This window comes from Nanorana parkeri, unplaced genomic scaffold (assembly GCF_000935625.1).
Source record: "Nanorana parkeri isolate BGI_ZX_2015 unplaced genomic scaffold, ASM93562v1 scaffold888, whole genome shotgun sequence".
NCBI lineage: Eukaryota > Metazoa > Chordata > Amphibia > Anura > Dicroglossidae > Nanorana > Nanorana parkeri.
This window is the reverse complement of record NW_017307156.1, coordinates 121,302-148,951: the sequence shown is the minus strand read 5'-3', so window position 1 is coordinate 148,951 and position 27,650 is coordinate 121,302. Positions and strand designations below refer to the sequence as shown.

The 27,650-nt window shown below is 41.2% G+C and overlaps 1 protein-coding gene and 1 long non-coding RNA gene across 6 annotated transcripts in view; one reads left to right on the top strand and one right to left on the bottom strand.

The window, feature by feature from the left end:
• KDM6A (lysine demethylase 6A) overlaps window positions 1-27,650 on the top strand; it is a 104,693-nt gene that overhangs the window by 75,477 nt on the left and 1,566 nt on the right. For all 5 annotated transcript variants that reach the window (XM_018565803.1, XM_018565802.1, XM_018565799.1 and 2 more), the window contains 11 exons: window positions 2,003-2,132; window positions 3,600-3,705; window positions 3,803-4,008; window positions 8,053-8,117; window positions 12,067-12,141; window positions 16,451-16,599; window positions 17,270-17,384; window positions 18,776-18,963; window positions 19,238-19,379; window positions 24,996-25,122; window positions 25,247-25,417. In XM_018565803.1, the coding sequence (XP_018421305.1) occupies window positions 2,003-2,132; window positions 3,600-3,705; window positions 3,803-4,008; window positions 8,053-8,117; window positions 12,067-12,141; window positions 16,451-16,599; window positions 17,270-17,384; window positions 18,776-18,963; window positions 19,238-19,379; window positions 24,996-25,122; window positions 25,247-25,417 (1,474 nt within the window). The remainder of the gene's footprint in view (window positions 1-2,002; window positions 2,133-3,599; window positions 3,706-3,802; window positions 4,009-8,052; window positions 8,118-12,066; window positions 12,142-16,450; window positions 16,600-17,269; window positions 17,385-18,775; window positions 18,964-19,237; window positions 19,380-24,995; window positions 25,123-25,246; window positions 25,418-27,650) is intronic.
• On the bottom strand, window positions 4,625-22,081 carry LOC108794713. Its single transcript, XR_001941722.1, has 3 exons — window positions 22,071-22,081; window positions 16,682-16,688; window positions 4,625-4,699 (listed from the first exon to the last, which is right to left on the bottom strand). It is a non-coding gene; the product is annotated as an uncharacterized LOC108794713 (long non-coding RNA).

Here is a 27,650-nt window from a genome sequence, read left to right as displayed (position 1 = left end):
GATCAGGTGACAGCGCTGCATGTAAACACCTGCACACCGCATGTGATACGATTACATGCAGTTAGAAAACACTCTCGATTGATTCCTAACCACATGTAATCATATAACATAGACCTCAACCTAACCACTGAACCTTCACATTCTCACATAATTCATTCCCACAGCTACCTCATGTATCATTTCCCCCTCCTCTTTTAGATTGTAAGCCCTCAGGGGCAGGGCCCTCCTTACCACCTTGTCTTGAATTGTATTGTAACTGTAATGTCTTCCTTATATTGTAAAGCGCTGCGCAAACTGTTGGCGCTATATAAATACTATGTAATAATAATAATTTCATCTGGTGTGCTGGCGTTTACATGCAGCGGCTCTAACTGATCATTAACTTGAACGGGTGACAGCTGCCGCTTGTAAACCACAGATTTGAGATTCCTGCTGCAGGAATCCCTAATCGCACCTAAACTTACAGGTGTAAATGGTGCTCTATTATGTGTATATAGGGCGGGGGTGCATATTTCTGTGTGCGTATTTCTACTGGGGGGGATGGTATTGCTGTGTGTACATACTGTATTTCTGTGTGTGAATGTGCGTGAATCTGATGGCCTCTATGATCAAAATATATATATAATTACATGCACACATGCACATGTATACATACTGATAATAAAACACAGAGAAATATTAACTAATACCGACATCATTCACACATTTTTATTATTTGTTTTTACTCTTTTCAATGTGTATATGCAAAATAACATTTAATAAGGAGTGCACCCTTGACACTAGTCACACAGAATTGTGGTTCTTTTCTAAAGTGAAAGCACCGCAAAACCTGTCTGCCTTCACACTCTGATGGAAACTCCATAGCACCCCCTCACAGTGTAGGGAGTTGTTATTCCTCTGATTCCTTCAGTTGGACTGAACACTGGTAAACAAAAGGCCGTAGGCCAGCTCGTGGTAACCCCTCCTACTGCAAGCATGCCTCAGTTTTGTAGCAAATATGCTTCCTTAACCTGTATGGCAAGAAACATTGCAAACATGACACTAAACTTGTTGCATGTCAGCACTCAACCCCACAGAGTTTAACAACTTTCATTGCAAAACATCTATTGTATGACAAAAATCCTGTTGTTTTTTTTGTACTCGCTGTAAAATGATTTTTTTGGAGTGCATTTAGGGACATAGCACCCACCCCTATGTGTTGGGCTGTTTTACTGTTTTTATTTGTTTTTTTTTGCCAGTGTTCAATCCTCCGTCAGGTGGCAGCAAATCTGAAAATATAAAGAACTGCGAGGAAAATGATTAACCCTTGCAGTGGGGCTTACCCCCACACTGCAAGGGTTAAGTGCTTGTTTTGGTCTAGGAAAGAAAATAGTTATACTCACCTGATCCTCTGGGCTGGCTTGCTTTAGGCAGGTCCCTGGAACCTCTCTCATCCTCCTCTGCAGGGGTCTAATTTCCCATAAATCATCACATTTTATACACTTTGTATAGAATGAGAGAACACCAAGGGGCATTTCATTGCTGCAGCATAGGAGACGGGTTGGAAGGAGCACTGTCACAGCCAGCCATCTTCGAGGATCGGGTGAGTATAGCTTTATTTTTCGCCTTAGACGAAAACGAGCAGTTATTCCTTGCAGTGTGGGGGTAGCCCCCCTGTAAGGGTAATAATAATTTTGCCCAGAGTTCTACTTTATGACTTCCTGTGTCCCTAAATGAACTGCAGTAAAAGGATTTTAAAGCGGGTACAAAAATCCTCTTATTCATGTGCAATATTTTATATGTACCTGACTATATTCCTGACTGTAATAAGGAAAAAATATAAATATGAAATCCGTATACATTCCCTTTACATGCAGATTCATTTTAACTGCATCTGATGGTTACCTGTATGTATAGTTAATGAAAACCTCATGATTCTAACTCGTGTTTGTTGTCTTCACATTGTGTGTACACAGTAAGTGTGGTGCATGTTTAATTATGTTGTGCATGTGTTTTTGTCTAGGAATCTTGGCAAGAATGGCCTGTCAAACAGTAGCATTTTACTGGACAAGTGCCCGCCACCAAGACCTCCTCCACCACCTTATCCACCATTACCGACAGATAAATTAAATCCACCTACGCCTAGCATTTATGTGAGTATGGAAATATGCTTGATAAACTTGGAATAACACCATTATCTTATTGGCTGTGTTGGGTTTATATGGGTTAGCCAGTGATATGTGACAGAAGTATAAAAAAAAGGTTGCTCTATACGTAGTGGTAAAAGAACAAATGAGGTTACAGATTTCAAAGAATGGGTCCATTTGCATGACCTGGATATTGATTTCAGCACAATCAGTCAACTACTTTGGTTGATGCTCCTTGGGGCTGTCTAAAAGTGCTGGTAAATGGAAATCTATTTGTAATGGAATGCGAGCATTCTGTTTCTGAGACTGTAGAATAATTGTTGCGGTTGCTTTCTTACACATTAAGTACTAGCTGATTATGAATCTGTTACACGGCCTTATGTTAAAGCACAACGCCAGACATATTAAATCAATACAGAAGTTATTAACCCACTAATTTAAACACCAAAGTGTACTTCTATACCTCTCCTCCTTCACTTTTAATTAGATGATGTGCTCAGCATGGCATAAATAATCCAGCCACTGGAGACACATGAAACCTAGCCAACGTGATGCTTCCAATGTAAGCTCCACCCAGACTATAGAATCTATTCTTCATCCCCCTGACCCACCACCCCCAACACTTCTGTCATAAGTAAAATCTGTAATTAGAAATGTGTGGGCTGCCCCATGTTGACCACCACCTGAAATGCATTGTCAGGATGAAGTAAAAACTCCTGATCTGTATACTTGTTCCATAACTGAACAGTAAGGCACTGTAAACATTAGATCCAGAGGAGGTTTAATCTAAAGGACAACCACTAGAACTAGAATTATTAGGAAGCTACATAACTCTATAACTCAATAGAGGATTACGTTAAAGGCTAATGTACATTGAAATGTTTGCCTCTGAGCTGTTTGTCTTTCCCGTGGATCTTAATGTGCATGCAAAAGAAACTCTGAAGCAACTTCTTCTACAATCAAAAGGCAAATCAAAGCATTGCGGGTCACAGCATCTCAGAAGAATCTGAAACCATGTTGCATTTACCTGGCTTCTAAAGCTGCCTATACACTATGTGATCATCGGGCGAAACTTTTACGATTTTCGTACAGCGGCCCCATCCTGCCCCGATTATCGCAAGGTTCAATCAGTAGTAATAAAAAAAAAAGCACCTGGACGAATTGCAGTAATCGACCGCATGTATTTTCGTTTGCGCATGAGCAGTGTAAATCGTACAACCTTGCGAAAAATCGAACAATCGACTGAAGTTTTCTAACCTGCTGGTTAGTCAAAAGTCGATCGATTGTACAGTATTTGTGGTTGTACACTGTCCATCCATCAACCTTACAAATATCCAACAAGAACTCGATCGCATACGGAAATCGGCCGATATTCATAAGGTTTATGGGCAGCTTAACTCTCATCTACAGAAGCCCTAGGTGAGTTGTCTGTTTTTTTTTAACTTACTGTGATGGTTTTTATTACTTTTACAGTTGGAGAATAAGAGAGATGCTTTCTTCCCACCTCTGCATCAGTTCTGCACGAATCCAAACAATCCTGTCACTGTTATCCGTGGCCTTGCTGGAGCACTTAAACTAGGTTTGTTATTGTCATATAAACACACTAAAAGGCTATTTTAATTGCGATGGTTGTTTTATTCCTTGTATTAAAATGTTTTGTCATTTTCTATTAATAGATCTTGGATTATTTTCTACTAAAACACTGGTTGAAGCTAATACAGAGCATATAGTAGACGTGAGGACACAATTATTGCAGCCTTCAGATGAGAACTGGGACACCACTGGAACAAAGAAAATTTGGCGTTGTGAAAGTAGTCGCTCACATACTACCATTGCAAAATATGCACAGTACCAGGCTGCTTCATTCCAGGAGTCATTAAGAGTTAGTACTTGCTTGCTTTGGATTTATTTGCCAATTTATAGCATAATGCTGAAAGTGGAACTGAAAATAAAAAGTGCATTTAGACATGTTAATGGTAACTGAGCAGTGTCCTGAAAAATATAAACTTTTTGTTTTGAATTCCTCCTGAAATATTGCTGTACATTTCCTAATATGTGGGGGATGCGTGGGCATTCCAATGCCTACAGCCTCAAAGCTGTATATCTGCAGTGAGAAATCTAAGGCAGTGTTGCCTTTGGCTGCTAGTCTCAGGAGATTTGGTGATGCCGCTACTATGCTGCTTACTGTTCTTCTTGCTGGAGGCTCAGACATATGGAAGCAAAGCCCTGCCTCTATCATGATGACCACCTCCACGCAGCGCATAACAAGGCACATTTTCTGGAGTTCAGTTCCTCATCTTGTTTTACAAGATAAAATGCTGTTTTTGCTATCTGTTGTGTTAAAATAGCACCAGCTTAAAGTGACCCTAAACTCAGGAGTTAAATCTTAAAATGCGTTCAAGTGCCTCAGCTATTAACAAACATGTAGATTATTTGTGTATTACTCTGCTGCACATCCTCTAATCATATCTTAATTCGTGCTGGCTCTTTCCTGGAGGGTGGCTTTTTTTGTTCCCCATGGTCCCTGTGCATGTTGTAAAGTAGCTTCCACTCCATGCTTGCTCCAGTGATCACTACAATTTCAGTATAAATTCATACACTTAACATGAGGTTGTAGTCTATCACGGGAATGAGCTTAGAGTGGTGGCTACTCTACAACACACACAGGATCATGGGGAACGAAAGTAGCCACTTTTCCAGAAGGAAACACAGTGTCAGCACAAATTCAGAGATGATCTGAGGTTCTACAGCTGGGTGATGCACAAAAAAAGCTAAATGTTTGTTATTAGTATAGGTACTTGAATGTCTTTTTAAAAGTTTAACTCATGAGTGTAGTGTTTAAGTTTAAAAAATTATAAATGTGATGTGAGAGATGGGAGAGCTTCTGCATAGTACCCTGAATACCAAATATTCTACAACTAGTGCCATTAATTCTCTTCAAATTCCTGCAAGTATTATGCCACAGGAAATCGTGATTCTTATGGAGTTACTATGCAGAAGTCCCCACATTGTCACTTACAGGAGTATTGGACTCTGGCAAACAACAACAAAAAAAACTAGGCCAGCACAAGATAACCTCTACTACTACCACCAGCATGGCTTAAGATTTGTAGCAAAGTACTACTGAGAGCATGATCACTAAACATGGAGGGATCAGACCAGTGTCTCAACGCACTAAAGTAAGAGTTTGACAGCAAGTACAAAAAAAAAACATTTTCTTTCTTGTACGTTGAGGGACACAAGAAGGCTTAAATCTTTGGATGTCAAAAAGCAGCCCAAGTGAGGGGTGGGCAACACAGCAAGCAACCACTTACATGTCCAACATTAAAAGCAGGAACTGCGGACTGTCAATGCGTCAAAGCCGCTCAGCAGACCAAACACCCAAATCACGGATCATTTGAGGCAGAAGCGTCCAACGAATAGATCTTTGTCTAAACTGAGGACCATGTGGCAACCTTACAAATCTGAGAAACAGTCTTCTGATGCCAAAATGCCCAAGAGGTGCTTTAAGATATAGTTGAGTAATCCTTAACAGGAAAGGGGAGACTCAATCCTTTAGACCATAAGCTTGAGTTACTGTATGTCTGAGCCACTTAAGATAGCGGAACGTGAAGCTGGCGCACGTTTCTAGTGCTCATTCGCGATGACAAAATGGGAGTCGGTCTTCCTGAAAGAAGCAGTAGCTGAATAATAGAATCACACAGCTCAAACCACATCCAGACAATGGTAAAGTTACTTTCAGATGAACTGGAGCCCGACTTTGCTACCAGCTGAGGAAATCTACCTGCCAATTCCCAGGACTGGATCTGCTATTGACACTGCAAGACTTCTGGTCCCTTCTTTATGGTTGATGTACACCACCACGTCTGAATCCATTTCTAATGGTTCTTCAACAGGTTGTTCTAATGCTGGGGAAGGAGACAGCCAAATCAATCGAAGCTGGATATGGACTTTAGAAGCAGGAGCATCCTCCACTGGATGGTATGGTAGTCGACTTATTAAAGAAGTCTCACCTTGTATTATTTTTCACATCTCAGTCATTTAACTCCCACAGTTTATGTTGCTTTTTATCCCAATGCATTCTGTGCAGGCAAAAAAAGTTAGACTTTGGCAGTTCATTCCTCTTCATTCCTGACCACAATCTGCAAAGGAGACGTAGTTTTGATAGCTCTTCTCACTTTCCCAAACTAAGTGATTCCTGTTACTTAACTTGCATCTCGAAAGTGCAGGGACAGTGAGATGAGATCTGTCAATGAGAAGTCTTTCCTTTGCAGAGTGTGATGAGTGAACTGTCAGTCTGTAACTCAGTCTGTACTGCACAGAGAAGCATTGGATAAAAATAATAATTTACTGTGGCAGTTGGGTGTTTGACCCGTGAAAAATAATAAAAGATTTCTTTAAGATGAAAAACGGCTGGATCCACATTTGGATTGGACCACTTTTTAGAAAAATCCTCACAAAACCCATACAAAGCCAATAAACAAGTTACCAGGGTTCTTCCAGCCTGCATTAAAAATAAAAAGGGAAAAAGAAGAGTGCAGTGATAGGAATTGTAAACAACCCAAGATGTGAAATGGCACTAGTAGAAGCAAAAGGCGGATCCTCTAGTTTGAGTGGTGCACACTGCATCAATAATAGCTGAAATCGTCTTCTTTTTAAGAGGTAGGCTCATCTGTCAATGATTTGAGCAGCTCAAAATCCATCTCTGCGGCAGATGGTTCAAAGGCCATAAGTAAATCACACACAAAATCTGCTGGAGAAGGTGTGTGATCAGAGTCTGCAAATTTTGGTCATAAAGTCTTGCATGACTATGGTATAAACTTCAGCTGAAAGGACAGAAAACACGACCATGCCCAACGGAGCAAAAGAGGACTTAAGTGAGTATAGAGCCTCAGCAAAGATGGCAGCATGACTCTAGGCTGCAAACATTGGCACCATCAGTAGGCATGCTGCAAGTAACCCCTGACCTGTTAATGGAACATGAGCTTGGGGTACAATGGGACTGTCTCCAAGCCCATACCCCTTCCCTGGCCTCTCTGCACATGTCTGGTCCAGAATCAATGTGTCTGCAGTGCGGCTAGGACACATATAGGCTTGTGGTATTCACAAGGTCCTGTGTACACAAAAAAAAAAAACCAACAGCTGGTAGCAGGTGATGGTTAGTGACCAGAGTGTCAGATGGCACAAATTCACTGTAGACAGCATGGACAGATCAAAGTTCCATGTGGCTCTTTGCAAGCAGGAGCAGCAGTGGTTAGATGCTTCACTGTATTGTGGAAGAGTACACAACACGCCACCTAACAGTGAGGCAACACCAGCAGGAAATTTGGGATAATGGTGCCCAGTGACCAATACAAATTTAGTAAGCTTCTGGTGCTCAGCCCAAAGACAGGGCAGGGACACAGGCAACAGCTCTGGACTTGTAAAGTGCTCCACAGCCAACTTAACTAGAAACACCCTACATGGAACCCAGTGCCTAAAGCTCACTTCCAGGCTAGCATTACATCGACCATTCCAGCAGGGTCTAAATCCGATCAGTTCAAAGGTTGGCTGAGCTTGATTGCTGCAAATTGTAGGTGGAACCTCCAGCAACGGTTTTGGTTGATGAAGAGTGCTAACAAAAAGGTTAGCCTTTGGAACATCAGAACTGATAAAATATGCGGATGGATTTGTGGGGGTAATTTCAGTTTTTCGCATTTGACGGGAAGCTGGAATTACCTTTTTAAGACTTCCTGTGTCCCTCAGTGGGCAAGAAAAATATATATATATTACAGAATGTAACTGTGCGTGACCTGAATTAAAATGGCTGTATCTGAAACAAAAGTCTGCTTTTGGAATAGAATGCCCTTTAAATGTGCATGCACCACTATAAAAGCATGGTTGTACAGTTAAGTGAATGCTTCTGTGTTTTGTATGTTTTTTCAAGGAGGAGAACGAGAAAAAAAGCCACCACAGAGACCACTCAGACAGTGAATCCACATCCTCAGACAAGTGAGTAAAAACATATATTGCTTTCCTAATTAAAGGTATCCTTAGGCATTCTGTGATCTGATCTTGCAAAGTTAAATTGTTTCAATCCCTAGCCTGTTTCTGTGCATTATGCAACAGAGAGCATTATAACACATATACGGAGGCAGTGGTAGTACATGGCTACAGCATACATCACAGAAATCGAGGTGTTACACATCAGCATTGAGATGATAAAAGTTCAATTTCCCAACAAAGAGCATTTTTTAATCGGAGAGGTTACATGGAGACCCTAGGACTTCAAAATGTTTGTCTCATCATTTGTGTCAGATCCGTCAGTAGCAGTTGAACACCATCTAAATTCTTGTTAGCTTCTGTCAAAACATTTGTTAGCACAAACACAATAGGGTCAATTCACAAAGCTTTTTTTCTGTTGTTTCATTGATATCGCCCCACGTTATATAGTTGCTGTGTAAAAGTAGTAAATTTACAAAACTCACTAACGCTTATCTAGCAAAATTAGACATTTTTTTAATTCAATAAAAAGTGGTAAATTAACATGTTAGAGGTTATTTTTAACAACTAGAATGATAAAATACACTTTGTAATGCAGTTTGCAAAAGGAAAATTTCCTCTTTTTTTTTTACTTGTTATTAAGGTGGAGATTTATCACCTCAGGGGGGTGTTATGACAGATTTCAGGTGTCACCTGATGCTTGTTGCATTGTGATGAAGTGAGGTAAATGGAAATGAAACCCATTTTCTTCATTTTTACATGACTTATTGCTATTGCGTGGCATGGAAATAAAGGCGTGTAGTAGTTATTTCTGCACAAGTTTTTGTCCTTTTACAATTTGAATGATTTTTTTTTTACAGTTAAGAGGTTATCAACAAATTTCACCTGAAATGAAAAATCAGGTGAAATGGGGTAGTAGAGCAAGTGGATTGTTCCATGCCACATTTTAATATCAAAACATATTTTAGGTGGCATCAGAATTGCTTGCCCTCCCTACACTGTATCAACAGGTGGAGATCTAAATAAATATAATATTTCATATTTTCATTCCATTCAGATTTACTAAATTATGGGTAGTCCCCCTGTGTATACCTAGTTTTACACCTCTCCCCCTAATTGCATAATTAAACAAGACATAGAAGGTTAAAAGGGTTTCTGGAGGGGTGTAAATGACCGTCCAAGAGATATTTTAAAGGAATATACAAATTTTATTGCTAATACATGCTTGATTAATTGCATACATGATTCAAAACAATCTTATTAAAAATCAAAAACCCTGCAGAGGATACATCGGTATATTCATTATTAACAACTCTAAAATTAATTTGGTCCGACAATTCATTATGTTGTTCAATGTAATTCAGATGTGGTTACATTATTATAACCAAATGGTAGTTTTCAAAGCATAGCTTAACTTAATAGGCCCCGACGCGTTTCGCCATGGGCTCATCAGGGGACCCATTCAGGATGAATCTATTAATAAGAAAAGTTTTCTTCATTTATATGTACATCTTATCTGACATTCATTGATGCTTACGTTTGGATCTATTGTTCATATATACTAATATTCCTAAATATGACCCCAACTGGGTCAATTGAATACTACATAGTTGCACTGAGAGCTGTTACTTACCATGCCGGGTTGATCTACGGTATGAGGGAGAAGTGCCCAGGAAGCCAGTCAGGAGCGGGCGGGGAATAGACCCCCGTTGCCTCCACTGCTTACTTGGTTTGTCACACCTGGGACCCCGGGGTCCTTTGGGGAGGAGCCTAAATGCGGTATCGAGTCGTCCAATTGCAGTCGCCAGGAGTATTGGTTCTATGGTAAGATGTTTGCAAGAAATTATGTTTTTATTGGGTCTCTCTATCGTAGGGAATTCAATAGGGCATATGCTACGTCTTGGATAAAATTCAACAATCCTTTTTGCATTTTAATTTAACTTGTGATGGATATTCGTGTGATGGATATTTGAGTGTATCGATGGTGCTCTTTTGATAGGAATGATAAAAAGGAACATTCATCCTATGGAGTTTGTGTATTCCACACAAGTGTATTAGATTATATGTGTGCCTCAAGGGTATAAATCCTATCGGTGCTCGCGATTGCACCCAAATCACACTACTTTTTATATGTTGGGGCCACATTATAATAACCCCTCCTAAATAAAAGCCCTTGCGCTCTCATTTCAAATCTCACATCTATACACATGTATATGTTCAATAGCAATCGGGTCAAACATTTCCCACACCTATCTTTTTTGTCAATTAAAATAAGCAGTATATTTTCAAATAAAAAACACTCATATTAGTGACTTAGAATGAACGTAATGGATACGCACAAATAGTTAAATTAAAATGCAAAAAGGATTGTTGAATTATATCCAAGACGTAGCATATACCCTATTGAATTCCCTACGATAGAGAGACCCAATAAAAACATAATGTCTTGCAAACATCTTACCATAGAACCAATACTCCTGGCGACTGCGATTGGACGACTCGATACCGCATTTAGGTTCCTCCCCAAAGGACCCCGGGGTCCCAGGTGTGACAAACCAAGTAAGCAGTGGAGGCAACGGGGGTCTATTCCCCGCCCGCTCCTGACTGGCTTCCTGGGCACTTCTCCCTCATACCGTAGATCAACCCGGCATGGTAAGTAACAGCTCTCAGAGCAACTATATAGTATTCAATTGACCCAGTTGGGGTCATATTTAGGAATATTAGTATATATGAACAATAGATCCAAACGTATGCATCAATGAATGTCAGATAAGATGTACATATAAATGAAGAAAACTTTTCTTATTAATAGATTCATCCTGAATGGGTCCCCTGATGAAGCCCATGGCGAAACGCGTCGGGGCCTATTAAGTTAAGCTATGCTTTGAAAACTACCATTTGGTTATAATGTAACCACATCTGAATTACACTGAACAACATAATGAATTGTCGGACCAAATGAATTTTAGAGTTGTTAATAATGAATATACCGATGTATCCTCTGCAGGGTTTTTGATTTTTAATAAGATTGTTTTGAATCATGTATGCAATTAATCAAGCATGTATTAGCAATAAAATGTGTATATTCCTTTAAAATATCTCTCTTGGACGGTCATTTACACCCCTCCAGAAACCCTTTTAACCTTCTATGTCTTGTTTTCATTCCATTCAGAAACAAATATACTATTTTATTAATGATTACTTCTCTACTATGCAGGTGCCAATTATATTCCTTGTATGTGGAATCCTTGTGTGGTGAAAGTAAAACGTCATCTAGGTATCTGCTCAACCTCCGCTGCAACCACAATACACAGCAAAAGTGTTACAATAACACCCAAAACATAATTTGATAAATACAATAAAAAACTGATGTTGAAATAACACCAGCTTACCACCTTAAAATCAGGAGTTAAATCTTAGAAATGCATTCAAGTACCTAACTATTAAAAAAAATGTATCTAATTTGTGTATCACTCTGCTGTAGATCCTTAAATCATCTCTGAATTGGTGCTGACACTGTCCTTGCTTCTGGAGGGTGGCTACTTTTGTTCCCCATGGTCCCTGTGTGTGTTGTAGAGTAGCCAGCTTTACAAGCTCGCTCCCGTGATATACTACAATCTCAATACAAATTGGTAAACTGAATGTGCGAATGTAGTCCATCACGGGAGTGAGCTTGGAGCAGTACATAAACCTCTACTCCTCATAACACTGATCTTTGTTTAATAGCCATATTGACTTCATAAACCAGCTGCATATGCACCGTTAATTGTTGGTTGACAGTGTAATGGGTATAAACATCTCTCTTTAGTATGTGATAAAGCAACACAGGAGAAAAACATTTTTGTTTTTATTTTTTGTTCTTATTGTGATGTATTTTCCTGGGCTGTTTATACTGCAAGCAATCTACATTGACTGTTTAAATTTGCCATTAATACAGTGTGTCCCTTTTTTTTATTAGCTCTGGTCGGAAGAGACGAGGCCCATTTAAAACCATTAAATTTGGGACCAACATTGACATGTCTGATGAAAGAAAGTATGTATGTTACTGCATGAATGTATATTTAATATGCTGTTTAAAATGATTACTTAAAGGAGAACTATGAGATGAGTGATTTCCACTCACCTCATAGTTCTAGCCGACCTGTGACAATGAGACTGTCACAGGTCGGCTCAGTAGATCGGGAGGTGAGCAAACACATACCGGGTTCGGTCACCTCTCGATCCTGTCACGGCTCTCTGCCGTGACAGGGGGAGGGGCTGGATTCCCCTCTCCCTGCTCCGATCTGCCAGCGCTGACTGGCGGAACGGACGGGGGAGGGGGCGGGTACAGCTGGCTCTGCCTCTAGATAGGCAGAGCCAGCTGTCACGCAGCTGGGCGGATCTCGACGTCCATGTCGGGGTCCGCTCCGGCTGTGGCGTCTCAGTATACCGCGAGCTGTAGCTCGCGGTATACTGAGCTTAGGGTAACGGGAGGACGCTAGTTTGTGTCCTCCCGTTACCTAAGGAGAACTACGGGGGAAAACACTGACCCCATAGTTCTCCTTTAAATAGTAGTCAAGACTCACCTGCCATCAGTTAAAGTGACTGATTAAGCCCAAATAAAGTTCAGCTGTTCTAGTAAGATTTTTTTTTCTGACATTTATTCAGATGCCTGTTATCACTGACCCCCATAGTTCTCCTTTATTATCAAGATTTGTAGGAGTTTTTTTTGTATTAAAGGGAAATGCCACCTATAAATGCACACTTCTTAAAATGTGCATTTAATTTTTTGCATAGAAGCTAGTAAAGCATTGCTACTGGGATCAGTGGACTGCCAGTGCAATTCTCTGGCATATACAGATTCTTTCTCCTGTCCATGTCTGTAACAAGGTGCGAGATTCAGTAGCATGAACGGGAGGACGCGTTAGACTGCAAGGGTGGTGACGTCGCCACACGTGTATTCCATTGAGAATTACAAGTCCCTCTGCCACGGTGGCTGATAGGATTTGATGCTTCTCCAGTCACAAATTCTGTCAAAGGACACCCCTAAATATGGCTGTGATGGGGAATATGGTAAAAAAGGTAAACTTAGCCTTTAATTACATTTTAACACTAGAAAAACAATTAACCACCTTGGTACCGGAGCAATTTTGTCATTTTTGCATACATACTACATTTTTGATCACTTTAAAAATTGCATTTTTTTTTATTTCACACGATATTTGCTCAAATGTTTATCAAATCGATAAAGCATTTAAAGGAGTTTTAGTGCACACATACACAATTTAATCCCCCCCCCCTTTTTTTTCTTTCTTTTGTAAAAGAATGGGTTACATTGAGTAAATTGATACCATACATGTCAGTATTAAAATTGCGTGCGTCCGTGCAATGGCGAAAAACTATGGTTTACAGCTTGTCGGCTTATAGTTAACAGCGAATTATGGCCCTAAAATTATTGCTCTCCGATCTTTGCAGTGATACCTAGCATGTCTGGCGCAATTGTCGTTTACATATGTATGCTCTACATGTGCATTTTCATTAGCGTGGTGGGTTGCTTTTAAAAAAATTTTACTTTTTGTCAGTTTCTTCACTTTATTTCTATCACACAGGGCCTTTGTTAGGGTTCTCTTTATGATATCAGGGGTCTATTAGACTTGTAGTAGCCATGCAGGCTACTACAAGTGAACTGGGCGGCTATATAGCCACCATGATCACTTGTAAATAAGGAGCTCTGCCTGTTGAAACAAAGAAAAAAGAAAAAAAAAGACCATAGCTGCAGCAACAGCTCTGATCACGGTGTAACCACTTCAGGACAATGACGTTTTCATACCTACGGCAGTCCTGAAGTAGTTAAAGGATCCTTTTAGGATAGAAATATGTGATCATCTATTTGCTGACCTGTTTTTCAAGCTGCAGGCTGTCATTCTTATCCTTCACAACCTGTCAGGATATAAATATGCAATGTTTGTGATGGGTCACCTGCACTCCATACAGCGTATTGACCTCTTCTGTTACTGGTTGTGGTGCTCCAAGTGATAACACAGATGGCGCAGTGTTCCAGGATCATCAAAAGGGAAAATCACCAGCGCTCAACTGCAAAACGTGAAGTATTACCGTTTTTATTGACGTATCATGTAACATGCGTCATCAAGCCAACGTTTTGGGGCCACTCAGGGTCCCTTCTTCAGGGCGACATAGTGACCTATGTGACGAACACTTTTTAAGTTCAAACCATTTTTTTGCCTTTACGAAGAAACGTTGCACTTCCTCTGCTAATCATGCAAAAAAAACCTTTAACCTCTCACCTAGCAATTTTCTTTTTTTTTGTTAATAATGTACATAGCCTGCAATGCATGTGCAGTGTGCATTCCCAACTTGTGGCCAAGTGCCGTAGGCAGAAGAGGGGAGGTGGAAAGGATGTCTGTGCTGGCAGACAGAGCATTGAGGGACGGATCTCTTCTTTCACGAGTAGGTTGGGGTAGAAAACCACAAGTAAAAGCTTAGAACTGAACCCAGGCAAGCATCTAAATAGTGTTTTGTGTCTTGCTGTGCAGAGGATTAAATCAGTCATTACCAAGGGAAACTGTTACCTGTACTAACTACATTTTACCATACATTTTGTAGTTTGTTAATTGAATACATAATGGCATTATTTTGGGTTTTTCAGAAGGGAATAGCAATTATGAACATTTACATGCAGATCAGCTGGAATAACTGATGTTTCAGCAGTAATCTAAAGAAAAGAAAAGTTAGAAAAAATAATTTGGTGACCAAGAAAGCAAGCAAGCAATAAAAAGGAATGCAGGGTAGTATGGGGGGGTTGAAACACTTGTGTAAACCACATGACATTCAAGTGGGAACAATTGTAGAATAGATTTGGGATTCAAGAGATTTATACAGGGGCTGTAGAAGTCCAGCAAGGGCCTGTCACTGAACAGGATATTTGTAAATGAACATGCACTATATTGCCAAAAATATTGGACCACCCCTCCAAATCATTGGATTCAAGTGTTCCAATCACCTCCATGCCCACAGGTGTATAAAATCAAGCACCTAGGCATGCAGACGCTTCTACAAACATTTGTGAAAGAATGGGTTGCTCTCAGGAGCTCAGTGGATTCAAGCGTGGTACCGTGATAGGCTGCCACCTGTGCAGTAAGTCCATTCGTGAAATTTCCTTGCTACTAAATATTCAACAGTCAACTGTTTAGTGGTATAACAAAGTGGAAGCAACTGGGAACAGCAACTCAGCCATGAAGTGGTAGGCCACATAAAATGACAGAGCGGGGTCAGCGCATGCTGAAGCTCACAGTGCGCAGAAGTCACCAACTGTCTGCAGAGTCAATAGCTACAGACCTTCAAACTCTGTGTGGCCTTCAGATTGGCACAACAACAGTGCGTAGAGAGCTTCAGGGAATCGGTTTCCATGGCCGAGCAGCTGCATCCAAGCCTTACATCACCAAGTGCAATGCAAAGCGTCGGATGTAGTGGTGTAAAGCACACTGCCACTGGACTCTAGAGAAGTGGAGATGTGTTCTCTGGAGTGACTAATCACTTTCAGTGAAGGGAACTCGTAAGGCATCGGCATACCAAGACATTTTGGGCAGTTTCATGCTCCAAACTTGACCGCACCAGTGCACAAAGCAAGGTGGATGAGCGAGTTTGGGGTGGAGGAACTTGACTGGCCTGACCTGAGCCAGACCTTCTCGTCCAACATCAGTACCTGACCTCACAAATATGCTTCTGAAAGAATTGTCAAACATTCCCTTAGACACACTCCTAAACCTTGTGGACGCCTTCCCAGAAGATTTGAAGCTCTTATAGCTGCAAAGGGTGGGCCAACTCAATATTGAACCCTACGGACTAGACTGAGATGTCATTCAAGTTCATATGTGTGTAAAGGCAGGTGTCCCAATACTTTTGGCAATATAGTGTATTAGGAAAACAATCTAAGCAGAGGCTACTTTCAGTGGTGACCCCTTGTCAAAATGTTCAACGGAGTCAATGATCAGTGCAGTTGAAGTAATGTGCACTCACAAGTGAACACGTGCTTTGCCCATGGCTTTTCTCTACTCCTGGTGTCTAAATGGAGCAGTAAGGGAATAGAGGGAAGGTGAGCATGTAGGAAGGGGCAAGATTTAAGAAAGCCTGTTGTGTTGACCTATGTGGGGAAAGAGGTATGCTTGGTTCCTGCCCATATCTTCTGCTTTTCCATATTCTTAAGTGCAAACAATAAGTAAACAAAAAAAAATAAAGAAATTTGTATAATTTTTCTGCTAAGATAAAAACTTGCAACTAAACTACATTAGCAAAGTTGTGGTTTTAAATCTACATTTTACTATTTTAATATCCTTTCGCCAAAGGTGGAAATTACAGCTACATGAATTGACCAAACTTCCAGCATTTGCACGAGTGGTGTCGGCTGGAAATCTCTTGAGTCATGTTGGTCACACCATATTAGGAATGAACACCGTACAGTTATACATGAAGGTACCAGGCAGCAGAACACCAGGTTTGTGTTATAACCTAAAGTTTTCAGAAGCCACTGTAGAAACCTTATTTTTTGCAAGCTTTGCATTGCTTTGACATATGACATGTAAACTCTACCGTTTAAAGACTAAAGGAGGTATACAGTGAAACATATTGCGTGCAGATCACCAGTTGCATACTAAATCCTTCTGTTTGCTGCAGTAAGGGCTCATGCACATGGTCATCAATACAGGCGTATAGGCATTCAGCATGAACAAACCACTGTATTTTCAGTGCCAAGGAGCCCCAGCTGCTGTGTTTTACTGTCCATAGGATTGTATGGACAGAAAACACTGTCTGTGAGTATAAGTGCTCGAATGAGAAACCTCCGCATATGGGAACATCTGCGCGTGTAAATGGCAGTACCGACATTTACACATGTATGCCTGCATACAGTGTGTTCTCTTCATACATGTCCCTGTGGACAGAAAAGAGTAGCAGCTGGGGCTCCTAGGCGCTGCAAATACAGGCATATTTTACCCTGTATGCCTATAAACTGTATATGTGCATATTTATTCTCTAGTATTTTGTATTAACTTTAATTTATACTATTCATGTCGAAAAATTACCAACAAAAGTTCATATTAGAAAGTATGTTATGGGTCAGTTTTTCAAGTTACTATGTGTTTGTAATGTTTGTTCTCTTCATTTAGGTCATCAAGAAAACAATAATTTTTGCTCTGTGAATATAAATATTGGGCCTGGAGATTGTGAATGGTTTGTGGTCCCAGAGTCATACTGGTGTGTAATGAATGACTTTTGTGAAAAGTAAGTATTTAAGTAACACTTGAAACACATTGCTTTAAGGTAATGCTGTCTTATTTAAAGTGAACATTTTAGAGAAATGCAATGGCTGCCATTGCTGACCTCATGCTGAAATCTCTAGCTGCCTTATTGGTTGATGTGGCAGTACTCACTGCTGGCCATGACTGTTCAGGCATGCATAATATGAGTCATGGGAAAGTCATGTGCTCCCCCATACTTGGAAATACTGGATTTATCACTGTGGTTAGTTGGGCTGGTGGTGGGGTAGCACACATATTAAAGTGTGTCTGCTATCCAGCAAACCTGTTTTCCCCTGAATGGTCAAAGTATAGGTTTTATTTGAGGGGAAGCTGTAAGGCTGGCCATACGCATTAAAGTGGAACTGAGGGCAAGTTTTGCCATCTGTGTACCATTGAGGGGATCTCTCTTCACTTCCTGTCCGATAGTCAAATCAGGAGAGGGATATTTCTGGTAGTTAGCAGAGTCACCAGAACTAGTGTCCCCATTGGAAGATTTCTCATCTATTCCTGTTCTGCTGAAACCAAACTTTCGTTTCACTTTCAGTGAAAAGTCACTAGGACAAATAGAGGGTGAATCTCCCTGAGGTCCCATTCACACCTAGACATACCAGGAACACGCATTGCCTGTTGATTTTAATGGGTGCCACACATGCAACACATTTTCTCACATAGACTCTGCTACATGTGTGCGGCCCGGTTTCCCGGCCACGTTTGGGTTACCATTAACGAGTAAAGGCACAATGCACGGGTTTGATGCATTTTTAGCGCATGTTCATGGAACGTCAAGGTGTGAATGGGTACAATGGCAGCAAAAGACTGAAAGGTGTTCTAACCACTCTCCAATCTATGCAGGTTTCCCTTTAGGTCTGTGGTCAGATTTTACTGTAACTGGGTAATATCAACCTGGTTGAGTCTTAAGCCTGGTTGATGCGCCTTCACTTAAAACCGTTACATTTTGTCAAATTGAAATACCAAATTTGAGTTGTATAGGTTGTTTGAACAAAACTTTGTGCTCCCATTGTGGACTACAAGGTGATATGCCAAAGCGCAGCATGCCAGCACATACAGCTTGAGTTCTCCATGAAGTATGCCAACTTCCATCCATGCTCCCCTAGGCTTATTCTGACTCTGAACGAACTTGTTGCTTTTTTAAGTTAAAAGATAAAGGCATTGGCCAGACAGCAAGCATTTCCAGGATATCAGTATTGACAGCCTCTGTATTTCTTTTAGTAGAGTCCCCCTTTAATTTACCATTGATAAACATTACTAGTAGTTAAACAGACAATTTGCATCCAGCATGTATAGTTTTTTCCTCATATATGACCTTCATTTCTTAGGTGTCTGACTTTTAACACATCTATTAATGTTTTGCAGGAATAATATAAATTATCTTTTGGGATCCTGGTGGCCCAACCTTGAAGACCTTTATGAAGCAAATGTTCCAGTTTACAGGTTCATTCAGAGACCTGGAGATTTAGTTTGGATAAATGCTGGAACAGTTCATTGGGTTCAAGCAATTGGCTGGTGTAATAACATTGCTTGGAATGTTGGCCCCCTTACAGGTGTGTACAGTCCTCACATGTGCTTAAACTATTAATTTAAGGGTATACTACATCCAGAATAAATAATTTACCATTTAGATGGATGCAAGATACATAGTACGGATACTTATCCAGGTAAAACTGTACTGCATCAGTCTATCCAACTCCATTTTGTCTTTTAACCAATGATTTTTTCCACTTAAGTACACTTGCTGTGTTTACTGGATAGCATTAGTAGCTCACAAAATACTTTTATCTGTCCTAAATGTTTGGTTGTCCATTTATTTTTTTTCAGCATACCAGTATAAGCTAGCCGTGGAAAGGTACGAATGGAATAAACTGCAGTGTGTAAAATCTATAGTACCAATGGTTCATCTCTCCTGGAACATGGCAAGGAACATCAAAGTGTCTGATCCCAAACTCTTTGAAATGATTAAGTGAGTCGTGAGATCTTTCTCCTTCGTTATATGTCATGTATGTGCCCTTTGGTTTTCACTTTGTGTTTGTGCTCACTAGTTTAATGTTGCATAACTGAATCTTTCTAGCTCTATGCTATACATAAATCACAAAGCTTTGAATAGATTTACATTTTTTTCACCTTTTTAGTCTGTATGTGAAAATGGCTTTATAAACAAAACGTTTTCATTCTGGTAGTTATCGTTATAGTTTCAGAGCGTTAACTGTATACCCCTTACCAACCAGAGCAATTGTTACATTTCTACTATGGGCCCGTTAAGTCAGCAGTGATGTTGTCATTACTTAAATTAACATAATACATTTAGTAAATTTTTCCATGAAGGTTTTCTTTTTACATTATGGCATTGCAAAAGTCACCTTCTGATTTGATGTGAATTAACCAGAGTAGTGACAATGTGGCAGTAATACCTTTGCTACAATGTAACTCTGACGTCACATACATTGTTCTGTTTCACTAGAGCTGCTCTTGTAATATGGAACAAGTCCCAGCTGTCATTTTAACAGCCAGGATTTGCTGGTAAATGCAGACAGTAAGCTGCTGTGGAGGAGGAGAAGCAAGGGTGTACCACATAGGTCTACTGGATATGCAAGGCTAGCCTGCAATTATTTTTAAGCAAAGGGTTCCTGGCGGGCTTGTTGCATATCCTTGTGAATACTTGGGTAGCTTGTCATTCAGGAGCAGTGTGTCTCTATAGGTTTACTCTCTTCAGTTGCTCCTTTTTTGTTTTTTGCCCTGTGCCTAGTGCACAGATTAGCGCACCTTCGCCATTTCCCTTGGTGTCCTTTCACTCCTGTGGCCCTTGCTCTCTAGTCCCCACCATTCTAAAAAAAACAAAAAGCCCCTGGCCTTGCAGTATGAGGCCCTTATTGGTACCTGGTACCCCTCATTGTCTCCGACCGTCCCTCTGAACTGTTAGATCAACACTTCTGTGTCAGTCATGCACACCTGATACACCTCAGAGCATGGCTTTTGTGTTTGGCCTAGTGTCTTTTCCTGGATTCCCCATTGCGGGGCACTCAGATGACCCCCTGAGATGAGTAGGTTTTTAGATTCCTTTTTGAGACCTGACCCTTTATCTGGTAGACCTCATCAGGTTGTTGGTCTTTTCTTTCCTACAAAATAAGTTTTCACCTGTTTTTGGTGGGTTTGGGTTGATCACTGGATCAAGCTGCTGTTCCCTTCTGCGTGTAATCATTCCCATCGGGTGGTAAACCTTTCCTCCTTGATCCTGAGCATCAGGTTTATTCTCAGTCCCCTCCCTATGGTCATGGTGACAGGTTCCCCTATTGGTAGGGGGGACTCTACCTCATCTAGCTTCAACTTCAGACATTTGTACTTCAAGCAAGTTTTGTGCTGCAGGCAGTCCCCAGTTCTGGTTTGTTGGGCCTGTTATGCTGCTGCGCTGCCCACCACTCAGTTGGATTGCTTTTGGGCATTCCAACCATTTATGAACTACGGTGTCCCTCAATAGATGAGAAAGGAAGTACGATTTTTGTACTTTCTGTAAAAACTTTTCTTTGCTTTTATTTTTTGGAGTTCTTTTGAAGAACAAAAGTCTTGCCCTTCTGGATTTATGATCATGCTCTATGTACTGCTTTGCCACAAAACCGAGGCATGCTAGCAGTAAAAGGTTATCCTGGGCTGGCCTGCAATTTTTTGCTTCCAAGTGTCTGTTTCTCTTGCAAGCGTCAGTTTAACTCGACAGAGTTCTTTTTTCCCCCCCAATACAATCACTACAAAAGTATTTTATGGTGAGTACAAAAATACTATTTTTTTGGGGTAACCATACACAGTAACTTTTATGAAAGATCATATAAAAAAAAAATACCCGCTTGTCCCAAAAAAGTTGCAAACATATCATCTTCACTTTTGTAAAGTAATATTTTTTGCTGAATGAACAAGCCAATACCTTTTTATATGATGGCTCTGGAGTGTTACAGGTTGAACTACCACCCTCCATCTTTCTCAAACCTTCTCAGGCTCTTTGTTTTGCTTCCTGCTAGTGGAAGACACTGAATGTGGAGAAAATTATTACAAACCGACTGGAAGCTGCTCTGATCTATAAAACATCTAGCACTGCCCTTTATGCAGAGGGCTAAAGCCTGTGACGCACTGCACACGAAGCAAAGCTGTCAGGCACGAAGCTTCGCATGTAATGTGTGAGCTGAGTGCAGGCAGATGATTTACACCATCTTCAGCCAATCAGCTTGCGCGTAACAACCGGCTGCATGCATCGTGACGCACTGGTTCATACGCGTGAGCCGATTGGCTGAAGATGACATTTTTCATCTCAGCTATGCAAGCTCTCGCAAGCAGATGTTCTGAAGAAACAATTACATGACACACTGCACGCGAAGGCAGCACGTCACCGCTTTGCGTGCAGTGTGTCACAGCCTTAACCTCCCTGACGCTATTCCCGAGTGTGTTGCTCGGGGTTCATTTTCAGTACCAATAGACGGTAACCCTGAGCCACACTTGGGATTACACAAAAGTGTCACGTACCTTGTCCCTAGGAGCCCGCGGTGCCCTCTGCTGTGTGCGCCCGGCCGATGCCGGCATCCGACTTTTTAGTTACGTTTTCGGGCGTCACAGCGGGGGGCGGAGCCGATGGGAAATTCAAAAGTGAAAACATGACATTTACACAGAATACAATGTAATCTGCTATAATTACATTAATGTATCAAACCATTTCACTTCAATTTTGTCCAGTGCCCTGCCTGCACTTTTGCTGTTCTTTCTGCCTGGAAACTTGAGAACGTCCATGACATCCAAAAAGCGTCCCTTTTAGGTAAAAAGCGGTTTTAGACCAGCTAGAAAACAGCGATAGTAAATTAGAATCACTTGCAGAATTGAGCGATATCGATTCGTTGGGAAATTCGTCACCAGACACTGAAAGTGATGACAGCGACGATCCTGCGACCGAGCTCAGTGATGTGCAAACTTGGTACTCTATTGACTGTGGTACGGATCAGGCAGCGCCCCCAGAATTCCCATTTACTGGACCATTTTTTTTATATATTATATGTTTTTATAATTATTTATTGTATTATAATTTTTTAATTTCGTGTTTCAAACTTTATCATATCTGAGATGTCTACTAGACTCTTGTTTGGACAGATTTAGGTGAGTTATTCCTAAGAATTACTAAGAATTACAGGCCTACAATATAAAACAAGTTTCCATGAAAAACAATGTACCGCTTTGGCATGCAAAAATCCTGCATAATCATACCGCCAGGGAGGTTAAAGTAGTATTAAGGTCTGGGTGTTTTTTACCTTAATGCATTCTCTGCATTAGGGTAAAAATGGCCCAGCACCTTTTTTCTCCCTCGGTCCCCCCCACACTTACCTGTCAGCGACACTCGTCCTCGCCGCTGGTCCCGAAGCAATCCTCTGTTTGGGGGAAGAGTGCTGCGGGGACCCACTAGAAAACGAGGAATTCAACTGTTTTAAAGAAAAGCAGCAATAGCCTCCAGCCATGGAGGGTCCATTTAAAGTGAAAAAAAAACTAAAACAATTGAGGCTTTAATATCACTTTAAGTGTACACTGAGGGAGGAGGAGAAAAGCCCATTACCTCTCTAGATAAAGACAGAGATCATAGAGTTTGCAGGGTGCAATGCAGTGACTATGCATGAATGCAACTTTTGCTAGCTATGTGACAAAACTTTGTGAATCTTAAGTGTCAATGTGGCCTTGAGTCAGAATAGGTTTTTTGTCTTATAATGCAGTTTAAGGCCTTGTTCACACCAAATGCAGAGCAGAACTGCATGAGTTTCTGCACACGCGGTGCCGCGTTTTTGATGCATTCCGGGCCGTTTTTGGTACAAATGGGCTTTCAGTGCGTTCCAGGGCGTTTGCATGCGTTCCAGAGCAGGTAAAATAAGGCCTGCTGCAGTTTTTTTACCTGCTCTGGAACGGAACGCTGCGATGTGAACTGGAGCTAAAAATACCATTGGAATACATTGGACGCAGTTTTTCTCCGGTCTGTAACTGCTCTGCTCCTGGAACGCGCTTGGTGTGAACAAGGCCTAAGGGTTCACTTTCAGGAAAAGTTCAGGAAAGTTTAAAAGAGAACTACGGGGTAAGTGTTTTTCCCCATAGTTGTCTTAAGGGTAACGGGAGGACATATACTAGCGTCCCCCCGTGACCCAAAGCTCAGTATATATATAACAAGCTACAACTTGCAGTATACTGAGACCGACAGATCCCGACAGTGCTGTCGAGATCCACCCAGCTGCGTGAATGACAGCTGACTCTGCCCGCCCCCTCCCCCCGTCCGTTCCTCCACTCATCACTGGAGGATTGGAGGGGGATCCCTGTGGGGAGCAGTGACTGACGGTCACCACTCTCTGCAGGGAGATCGAGAAGTGAGCGAGCGACGGTATGTGTTCGCTCACTTCCCGATCTATTGAGCCGACCTGTGACAGTTTCATTGTCACATGTCGGCTCGAACTATGAGGTGAGTGATTTTCACTCACCTCATAGTTCTTTTAAGTGCTAGGATTTGCTCAAAAGAAATATGACATGAAAAAACAAGTCAGATGTTGCTGGCATCCTTCGAACGTTCTAGTTGCCTGTCATATTACCCACTTGAATACTTTTGAGTCACTGACCTGAGACATATATGCAGATCAGGATTTTTCTCTAACTTTTATAATCTACATGCTTCTTCCAGGTTATTAGCTCACTGTATGGAGCTTAAAACTTTAGCATGACATACAGGAAAATAGCATTTTTGGGAGTTTCGAAATTATGGACCTCTGTAGTTGCAGGGACTGTGGACAAATTCACTAAAGTCATCCCAGTTGAATCTCTCTCCCTACTTTCAGAGTACACATACTATTGTGTGTGTGGTAGAGATTAGAAGGCCTGCAAGTGACTGCTGGAAATGGGCAGCGGGGGGAACTGCATTAGCTTATAGAAGGACTTCATTGCTTCTGCTGTAAACTTTGACGATGACTTACTCCACTATGCCTGCAGCTAGAGAGTTCTGCCAAGCTCTTTTAATGCTTAAGAAATATTTAGATCCTCAATTGCCCATGACCTGGCTAGAGTGAACAACCGTCATCCTGCGACGGTTGTAAGGTTATTAAAAGCTCTGATAAATGCAGGACCACTTTTTTTTTTTTCTTTCAAATTCATGCTTTTCTCTGTTTTGCAGAAATTGCTGTTGATTTTCTTGTCTAAATCCCTTCTAATACTGATTTCTAAATGGGAATAATTCCAAGTTGGAGTATTGCAGTGAAGCAACATCATTTTTTTTGACAGTTGTTGAAGATTGCAACATCTGCATACTGAAATTTGAAATACATTTCATATGTTCAGTAACAAAATTTTCAGGATCTACGATCTGTTGCCTGTGTCCTTCAATGAACGGAGAGAAAAGGATTTTACGGTGAGTACAAAAATCCTATTTTGTAGCAATTGACATATCTGTTTTCGCTGCATCTATAACCATCTGTGCTCTATAGATCACTACTGTATGACATAACCAATTGCTGGCAATTTTTTTGTGATCTGGCCATTTCTCTTGTTTCTATCTTCAAAGAATATTCTTTTTAATGTCTTCTTTTAGGTACTGCTTACTGAGGACATTAAAGCAGTGTCAGGCTCTAAGAGAAGCTCTTATAGCTGCAGGAAAAGAGGTTTTATGGCATGGGCGAACAAAAGAAGAACCTGCACATTACTGCAACATCTGTGAGGTTGGTTACACACAAGCTAATCAGTTCAATAGACTGCTTTGCTTTATTCCAAAATGTCTAAATAAGGCAAGCAGTATTTATACTGAATGTTGTGCAACTGCTAATATAGTATTTTTACTTCCAGGTGGAAGTCTTCAATCTGCTTTTTGTTACTAAAGAAAGCAATTCTCGGAAGACCTACATAGTTCATTGCCATGACTGCGCACGAAAAACGAATCCAGATCTGGAAAACTTTGTGGTGCTAGAACAGTACAAAATTGAGGAACTAATGCAAATTTATGACTTATTTACATTAGTAAGTATTTTTTTTAAAGTATTTCGCTAGTCAATGTGATTGAACACAATATACAGACTGATTAAAAAGAAAGTCAAAATTGTTTTCAGATATCGTATTTGCTCTCCAATATACAGTGAATATAAAAAGTCTACACACTTTACACAGGTTTTTGAGATGTAAAAAAAAAATCAGACCCAAGATCAATCACTTCAGAAATGTGTTCACCTATAATGTGTCCTATAATTTATACAATTCAATACAAAAAAAAAATCTTTAGAGGGGGGGAGGATAAACTTAAAATAACGTGGTTGCGTAATTATGCACACCCTTAAACTAATACCTTCTGAAACACCTTTTGATTTTATGACGGCATTCAGTCTTTTGTGGTAGGAGTTTTGTCAGCATGGCACACCTTGCCTTGGGAATCTTCACCCACTCTTCCTTGAAAAAGTGCTCCTAATCTGTCAGATTGTGACGGCATCTCCTGTGCACCACACTCTTCAGGTCACCCCAAGGATTTTCAATTGGATGGGGGGGTCCAGGCTCTGGCTGGGCCATTCCAAAACTGATCTTTTTTTTTCTGGGAAGCCATTCTTTTGTTTTATAGGTATGCTTTGGGTCTTTGTTGTGCTGAATGGAGAATTTCCTCTTCAGCTTTTCAACAGAGGCCTGGAGGTTGTGTGCCAAAATTTACAGATATATTTAGAATTGTTCATAAGTACCTCCTATTTTGACTAAAGCCCCTGTTGTAGCTCAACAAAACCATCCCCAAAGCATAATGCTGCCACCTTGCTTTACTGTGGGCTTGGACAGTGAGGGATCTGTACGGGGGGATAGATCTTGCTGCCTGCAGGTTTGACAAAGAGGAAATCTCCTCGAAACGCGTAGCCGTATCCTCCAGGCAGCAAGATCTATCCCCCCATACAGATCCCTCACTGTCCCACGCACTGGTCCATCTTTGTGCACTCCGCTGACAGTCACATCTAGTACTGTAACCACACGCATAGAGTCCGGGGCTACGGAGCCGATCGCGGCTCACTGCTTTCCCGTCTCAGCCGCTGCGGCTCAGCCTGGCCAGCTGAGTTTGTGACATCGGTTAACACCTCGTTTTCCCACTCTGGTCCGGGCAGACACCCACTCTCTTCCCACCTGCTAGCTGGGGACATCGCATTAAACAGACCGTGGAGAACATTCTGTGACAGACACCAGGGCACATAGGCTCACATCCCAACTGTAAGTCATCAATTTGTCCCCTTTTATATGACAAATCTGTATTGCACACTGTTATGCATTTACCCAAGTTCAGCACATTGGGCCATTACTCTTATCATAGGCAGTCGCGCTCCTCAAAAACGTGTTTTTTGTTGGTCTAGAATCTTTTCTCCATTTGTTGATGATGGTCTTCACGGTGTTCCATGGTATATCTAATGCCTTGGAATTTCTTTTAGTACCCTTCTCCTTACTGGTACCTTCTAGCAATGAGATCTCTTTCACACTTTGTAAGCTATTTGAAGACCATGGCTTTTGTTGTAACAGGCATCTGAATAAATGTCCAGAAAAAAAAATCTTACTAGAACAGCTGAACTTTATATGGGCTTAATCAGTCACTTTAACTGATGGCAGGTGAGTCTTGACTACTATTTAAAGGACAACTATGGGGTCAGTGTTTTTCCCCATAGTTCTCCTTAGGGTAACGGGAGGACACAAACTAGCGTCCTCCCGTTACCCTAAGCTCAATATACCGCGAGCTACAGCTCGCGGTATACTGAGACGCTGCAGCCGGAGCGGATCTCGACCTGGGCGTCGGGATCCGCCCAGCTGCATGAGTGACAGCTGGCTCTGCCTATCTAGAGGCAGAGCCAGCTGTACCCGCCCTGTCTGTTCCGCCAGTCAGCGCTGGCAGATCGGAGAGGGGAATCCAGCCCCTCGCCCTGTCAAGGCAGAGAGCCGTGACCGGATCGAGAGGTGAGCGAACCCGGTATGTGTTCGCTCACCTCCCGATCTACTGAGCCGACCTGTGACAGTCTCATTGTCACAGGTCGGCTAGAACTATGAGGTGAGTGGAAATCACTCATCTCAGTTCTCCTTTAACATCAGTTTGAATTTGGTTAATTCTAAACACATTTCTAATTATAAGAGGGTGTGTAAACTTATGCAGCCACATTACAGTTTCATTGAATTGTACAGATTATAGGTCACAGTAAAAATTTCTTAATATATCTTGGTCTGTTTTTACATTTCAAACCTGCCA